At 47.3% G+C, this 7,509-nt stretch overlaps 1 protein-coding gene across 2 annotated transcripts in view; it reads left to right on the plus strand.

Moving 5' to 3' along the window:
* Positions 1-7,509, plus strand: part of LOC108249650 (RAB3A interacting protein (rabin3)) — a 28,551-nt gene that overhangs the window by 6,929 nt on the left and 14,113 nt on the right. Inside the window, exons 4-13 of one of the 2 annotated variants that reach the window (XM_017439158.3) lie at positions 814-968; positions 1,047-1,206; positions 1,510-1,605; positions 3,527-3,604; positions 4,148-4,360; positions 4,452-4,580; positions 5,909-6,021; positions 6,124-6,147; positions 6,309-6,408; positions 6,486-6,555. In XM_017439158.3, coding sequence (XP_017294647.1) covers positions 814-968; positions 1,047-1,206; positions 1,510-1,605; positions 3,527-3,604; positions 4,148-4,360; positions 4,452-4,580; positions 5,909-6,021; positions 6,124-6,147; positions 6,309-6,408; positions 6,486-6,555 — 1,138 coding nt within the window. The remainder of the gene's footprint in view (positions 1-813; positions 969-1,046; positions 1,207-1,509; positions 1,606-3,526; positions 3,605-4,147; positions 4,361-4,451; positions 4,581-5,908; positions 6,022-6,123; positions 6,148-6,308; positions 6,409-6,485; positions 6,556-7,509) is intronic. The other variant, XM_017439159.3, reaches the window with a different exon arrangement.

The following is a 7,509-nucleotide window of genomic DNA, read 5'->3' on the forward strand; positions in this document are numbered from 1 at the left end:
CCACCGCATTTCTATTTAAAAACAAAACAAAGTACGTAAAATAAACGACTCACCGTCGAGCGGTAGACAGAAAACACCCAATATTATCCTTCGGCTGTGTTAATAAGGCTCGATCCAGCCGTATCCTTCTATGATTAGAGAAAGACGCTAAGCACAAGCAGCTAGCCACAGCAACAGCAACAACAGCAATGGAGATCCGAGTTCACCTGTGACCCGGAACTTAAAGAGTGCTGTCAGTTTGACCCGCCAAAATAAAATACGGGTTGATTATTTTGTGCAGGTTACATACACAACCAACCTAAATACACAACCACACAGAACCACACAGAACCACACAGAACTACACAACCACACAGAACTACACAACCACACAGAACCAGACAACCACACAGAACTAAACAAGCACTCAGAACTACACAACCACACAGAACCAGACAACCACACAGAACTAAACAAGCACTCAGAACTACACAACCACACAAAACTACACAATCACACAGAACTACACAAGCACACAGAACGGCCCAGTGGTTGTTTGCTTCCTGCCTGAATGTGATTCTAATTGAAGTCAAACATTAATCGTCTCTGAAAGGAACCAACATCTCCGTCCTTCTCTCAGAACATCTCTGTAAATAAAAATCTTTTTATTCTTTCGTCTGAATCAACATGTTTACGATGTTTTCTCTTACACGTTGTAAAAATGTTGTTAAAACTTTTTTTATTAAGAAGCATCAGAAAGTTTGTGTGTTTTTGTAGAACTCTTGTTTTGACTCAGATCTTCTGACAGGCCTGTTTGTTTGCGTTGTTCTGCAGAACCAAGCGGAGCAGCGCCCCCCGGCCCACCACAGTGCCCCGCCCACCACCCTGTACCGCACCCACTCCCTGGGACCGCCCCCCGCCGGCCTGCGCGCCGACCAGCTGCCCACGCAGCCGGTGTACTCCGCGCCGCGGCACAGCCACAATGGGAGGTAAAGCAGCCGAAACGCAAACGGCCGACGAGCTTCCCCGCCGCTCGCTAATCACACCGCGTCGCTTTCGTTTCGCAGCGTGCCCGGCCTGGAGGCGGAGTCAGCCGACGGGAAGGAGGACGGCGAGGAGTGCGACGCTCTGAGCGACAGCCTGTCGCGGCTTCGCAGCCCGTCGGTGATGGAGGTCAGAGAGAAGGGGTACGAGCGGCTGAAGGAGGAGCTGGCGAAGGCTCAGAGGGTAGGAGGCGGCGCCGAGTCATTCAACCAATGAGGGTTCAGGTTTCCTCAGAGGTTGTTGAGCGTGTGTGTGTGTGTGTGTGTGTGTGCAGACGTCTCATCGCTCATTTTTCAGTTAAATTTGCTCATATTTTGTCTCATTTCTTATGATTTCAGCTGAAACGGATGGTTTTGTCTCAAACTCATCACAGATTTTATTTCTCCACTCCCTTTCATTGTTTTTGCCGCGCTGTGATTTTTACCTGCATGTGTTTATTTTTCATTTGTGTGTACGTGTGTGTGTGTGTGTGTGTGTGTGCGTAAGGAGCTGCTGTTGAAGGATGAGGAGTGTGAGAGGTTGTCTAAAGTCAGAGATCAGCTCGGCCAGGAGCTGGAGGAGCTCACCGCCAGTCTCTTCCAGGTCGGTCCGCCTCCTGTCCCCCGTCCGTCCATCTGTCCTCTCGTCTCCTCTGCTTCCTGCTTCCTGCTTCCTTTCCTCCTCACACCGGACAGAGAAAACAGGACTTATCTGAACTTTTTGGCTGCTGGAAATCTTATATCAGGAGAGAAGAAGCGACATGTTGACCTCAGTAGCTTTAATCCGAACGGCGGAGCTGCAGATTCAGCGTTTTATTCTTCTCCCTTCATGAAATGTTTCCAAACAGCCAGACTGAAGCAGAGCTGTCCAAACACAACTTATCTTTAGGCTCCTTGTTCACAGTTTGCTCCCAGTTTCTTTAAGGGGGTCGAACGTCATAACGTCCAAGTTTCCAGAAGGTCTTTTTGACTTTCGCTGGTTTCTCACCTTCGTCTCGAAGGCGTTCAGTCGTGTCGCTTGAGTTGTTCAGTAAAAGTGCAACAACTTTTCTCTCGTCACCTAAAGATAGTCTGCAGCTGCATCCTGACTCCGAAACAAATGTCCAGGTGGAAAAACTCCGCTGATGATAAATATTCAATCCCTCCAGGATTTCGTCGACCATTTTTGTGATTGTTGCGGCTAAAATGCCTGATTTCACGGGCATTTTCCTAAAAGTTGCAATTTTTTTTTTACTAAAATCAATAAAAAAACATAACTTTTAATATCTAAACCAAAAATCCTTCCTAGTTTTGTAAGATAATTCCCAACAAACATTGACATTCTCAAAAGGTGCTTTATTTGAGAACTTTGATAGCTTCTAAACTGACATTCATGAGCATTTCTGGATTGTCCCTGGTCTGCAGCTCTCCTCACATGTTTTGCAGACACAAAGTGTTTGTCGATGCGTTTATGTTCCATGATTACACTGCAGGACGTGCAAAACAGCTGCAGCTGGGGAGGAAACTGGTTTGCTGAAATCTTTGTGGGCAAATGTGAAGCATTAGCGCACATTTTGGCTTCGGTCGCTGCTCCTGCACGCTCCCGGCATTCTGATGTTAACAGGAAGTGACGTCACGTGTCTTCTTCCTGAGTTATTTGGGCTTATTTTGTATTCCACGCTACACAAACCCACAAAGAAGAGACTAGACCGCAGAAACGGTGGCGAATCACTTTAGAAACAATAAATATTGGGTTAAAGTTGCGGCGTTTTGGGCAAAGTTGTATAAAGTTACGATTTTGCGGGGTTTGCTTGATTTTGCGTTAATAGTTGCAATCGCAACATCGCAAAATCCTGGAGGGTCTGAATATTTAATGATTAGAACTGATCCAGATCTGCCTGGTTTCATTTCTCAATCAGCTTGAATCATGAACTTGTGGGTGGGGACAAAACAAAATAATGTGCGTGGCCAAGAATGCAGTTTTGCGAGTCGTGCGCACAATGACCGCACGGCTCAAAACTCAGTGAGAAATCCACATATTTTTCCCTAATTTTGAGTCTTTAAGTTGTCTCCAGCGAGATGCTTCCTTTAGTTGAATCAATGGGGAAAAATTAAAAAATAAGCAGAGACAGAATCTGAGAGTCGGATCTATAAACATCAGAGTTCCCAAAATATTACAAAATGTTCACAAGTTTGAAAAACGCCAAAACAAACTTCCTCCGTGATAAAACTTTAGGAGACGTTCACATCGTTTAAAACTAAACCGTGACTGAAAAAAAAAAAGACGTAAAAGTGACAAAACTTAGGATAAATTGTGAATTTATTGAGATATAATTAAAACATTTATGGTTTATTTGCAACAGAATAATTTCAGGATAGGTTCAGGATTCTCGTCTCTTTTTCCTGTTTTTATTCTAAGGTGTCGGGACTTTTCTTCTTTCCCCGTTTAAAAAATAAAAAACTTTATTTCGTGGACAAGCCGCTCCAGACAGAGCTTGTTGAAGAATCCAAAGACGATTTGTAAAAATGTCCCATCTGTTTTCCAGGAGGCCCATAAGATGGTGAGAGAAGCAAACGTCAAACAGGCGACGGCTGAGAAACAGCTGAAAGAAGCTCTGGGCAAGGTGAGGAGAAACGCTCGGACATCAGGATTTTAGGAGCTTCGTTCAGGAAAACCGCAGAGGAATCACGAGTTTAAACTCGAGTTTAAGTAAAATTTATTTATATGTCACTTCTTTACAAGATAAACAACAAAATAAACTGCTGAAACTGAAACAATTACACATGATATCATCAGGAAATAAGATATTAACCCTAACCCATCCAGTAATTACTTCGTGAAAGTTTCATGAAAGCCCGTCTCGTGGTTCCAGAGATATTTTGCTAGCAGACACAGGCATTAACTTCTCTGTACGCCTTTTATGGCGCCAGGTGGGAGATAATTATCCATTTAAATTAAATTATTTTATTGAAGCTTTCAGTTTGTTGACACAGAAGTCAGGATTTATTCGATCAACTCCAGAAATCTTGAGTTAATGAAACAAAATGTTGATAAATGAACCCGAGGACCCCGAGGTCCGGACCTCAGTGTTTTATAAAAACCTGAATCCAATCAAGGCTTTTGAACGGCGTAGCTCCACCAGCGCTGAACGTCTCTCCTGTTTCAGATTGATGTCCTCCAGGCGGAGGTCCAGGCCCTAAAGACCCTGGTGCTCTCCTCCCCCACCTCCCCCGTGGCGGAGCTCCCCTCCGCGGGGGGAGGAGGCGTCAAGACCCCCTTCAAGAAGGGCCACAGCCGGAACAAGAGCACGTCCTCGGCCATGCTGGGGACGCAGCCCGACCCGTCGGCCACGCAGCCCATCGTCCGGGAGTGCCGGGAGGTGAGCGCCGAGCAGCACGGGTTCTCCCGGACTCGGACGCCCGGGTCCCGGGTCCCGGGTCCCGATTAACCTGTGATGTGAACGGTTTCAGGTGGACAGCCAGCTGTTCTGTGAGTTCAGAGCGTGGAGGGAGGAGCCGACGCTGGAGCGGAGCTGCAGCTTCCTGGACAGAGTTTACCGCGAGGACATTTACCCCTGCCTCGCCTTCAGCAAGAGCGAGGTACTCTGACCCCGCCCTCCCCGCAGATAATAACCTGAAACATGTCTGACATGTCATCATCTTCCGCTTATCCGGATCTGTGTTGTGGGCGTGGCAGGAAGCCCGAACCGACAGATTTAATCCCGCCAGCGTGTCCCGGCCCTGAGGGCTCCTCTCCGGAGGTCAGGTCAGGTCCTGCCTGAGACCGGCCTCCTTTACGAAGGAAGCTTGTTACCTGCCGCCCGGATTCACGATCTCGCTCTTTCTGTCGCGTCCCAAAGCTTGTGACCGTAATCGACGGGTAAATCCAGAGCTTAGCCTTCTTCCTTTCTTCTCTCAGGAACAAGACCCAGAGACACTTAAAGTTCTCCCCTGACCTGGAGCGGACAGTCCACCCCATCAGTCTCCTCAGGCGGTGCAGACGTCGTCATCTAACCTCGTTTCTCCTCCAGGTCCAGCTCATTCAGATATCCTCAGATATATTCTGCTGAGAATAATATCTCAGAGTCTTAGATCACTGTTGGAGAAGAAGCTCTGATTTGTTGTCAAACCTGAGATCCTGAAGGAGCTTTAGTCCGGGTCCTGGAACAGTGGACCTGTGTCCCCGTCCTCGGGTCGAAGTCGAGCTCGCTCCCGGGCCGTCCCTCAGCTCTGGTTTGGGAACCTCAGGGTCTTATTTCTGCTTTTTGCGGATGATCTGGTTCCTTTGGCGCCATCGTACTACAATGGGTCCGAGTGCCACGTCTGGGTCGGGGGGGGGTCCAAGAGTCCAGGTATCTCGGAGTCTTGTTCCTGAGTGATGGTCGGATCGTCTGCAGGATTAAGGACGTTGCGTCGGTCTCTCGTGGGGAAGAAGGAGCTGAACTGAAAGGCGAAGCTCTCGATGTACTGGTCCATCGACATTCCAACCCTCACCTCTGGTCCTGAGATATAAATCACAGCCGAAAGAAGGAAATCCTGGATCCAAGCAGCTGAAAGGAGCTTCCTCAGCCTCAGAGTCGAGCCGCTGCTCCTCCTCGTCGAAAGGAGTCAGCTGAGGTGGTTCATCTGATCAGGACGCCTCCTGGACGCCTCCCTTTGGAGGTTTCTCAGGTCTGTCCCACTGGGAGGAGACCTCGGGACAGAACCAGATCTCCCTGGATCCTCTCTGGTCTGGGAACACCTCGGGATCCTCCAGGAGGAGCTGGAGGAGGTCTGGGTTTCTGTCCGACCCGGATAAGTAGAAGAAGATGAGAGGAGACAAAGATGTGTTTATGTTAGGAAGCTTCAGGAGCTGATCGGATTCGGACCCGATCGGCTCCCGAAGGAAACGTTTCAGGAGGAAAACTAACATCTCTGCGGTTCCTCAGCTGGGGTCGGCCATCCTGGAAGCCGTGGAGCAGAATACGCTCAGCGTCGAACCGGTGGGCTTCCAGCCGCTGCCCGTGGTCAAAGCGTCAGCGGTGGAGTGCGGCGGACCAAAGTGAGAACACACACACACACACACACACACACACTCCCTCCCCTTCATCACAGCTTTGACTCCATTGTCACGTCTCCATCTTCCTTTAATCTCCTCCTGTAGCGGGCGAAGGGCGGAGCTCATCACGTAAGTCCGCCTGGCTTCCTCCCTGCTCCCATCACACCATCCTCACCTCCTTTCCTCCTTCCTTGCCTCCTCCAGCCTTCGTATCCCTTCTGTGCATCTTTAGCTTCCATCGAAACAAAAACCTCAGAAACTAAAGGAAGAAACGTTTGTGTCTCCGGCAGAAAATGCGCCCTGAGCGGTCAGACCAAAACCTGTAAGCACAGAATCAAGTTCGGAGACTCGTCCAACTATTACTACGTGTCTCCTTTCTGCAGATACAGAGTGAGTCCGATCAGGAAGACGTCTTTTAACCCCGCGAACGCTGGATCCCAGCTGACGGTTTGTGTTTGTGTCTCCAGATCACAGTCGTGTGCAACTTCTTCACCTACATCCGCTACATCCACCAGGGGCTGGTCAAGCAGCAGGACGGTAAGACGGCGAGACGATCAGAGGACACGGGAACAAAAACCTGTCAGCACAGAAATGTTCCGTGCAGAAAAAAGTTAACTCTTTTAATTAAATTATGTTTAAGGTGCACGAGTTACCGTGAAACGCTCCTTTAGTTACCGATAAGCGTGTAAAATTAAATTAACTCCGGATTAAATAAAGAGAGGCGAGAAATAGTGTTAGAAAAATACAGAAACTTTTTTTTAATGTCATTAAACTTGCAATCAGCTCCATTCAAGATGGCCGCCGCAGCTAATCAACCACTAAAATGGTCAGGACGAGAGGCGGCGGGTGATATGCATTCATCTGGGAATGCTGGGCTTTTAATTAAAACATCGGCTTTAATCTGATTTACAGTAAAATTACATTTATAATTAAATCTTTTATCTTTTTTACAGGAATATTTATTTTATAAACCGTTAAAAAATTTTTTTTTTCTAAATTAGACTTTTTTTTACCTTTTTTATTTCTAATATTTGGATTTAAACAGTAAAAACTGAAACGTTTTCTTCAAAAACATCAAGTTTTTCTTTAAAGATTTCATCAAAATCAGCTCCTCTTTAAGTTTCTGTTCGATCGGATCCAGAGGTGGTTCTGATGGTTCTGATCGGATCCATTAAATTAGTAGCCGGAGTTTGATTTAATAAAATAAGATTCTCTGACAGACGGAGCAGCAGATCAGAGATCAGTTCAGACGAAGTTTTAATCAATTATTTTAACAACTGGAACTGAGGAGCGGTTCTGCTGGTTCTGATGGTTCTGATCAGATCCAGCTGTGGTTCTGTTGGTTCTGATCGGATCCAGTGGCTGTTCTGATGGTTCTGGTTCTGATGGTTCTGGTTCTGATGGTTCTGATGGTTCTGCTGGTTCTGGTTCTGACGGTTCTGGTTCTGACGGTTCTGGTTCTGACGGTTCTGATGGTTCTGACGGTTCTGA

This window comes from Kryptolebias marmoratus, linkage group LG18, assembly GCF_001649575.2.
Source record: "Kryptolebias marmoratus isolate JLee-2015 linkage group LG18, ASM164957v2, whole genome shotgun sequence".
In the NCBI taxonomy this organism is placed as follows: domain Eukaryota; kingdom Metazoa; phylum Chordata; class Actinopteri; order Cyprinodontiformes; family Rivulidae; genus Kryptolebias; species Kryptolebias marmoratus.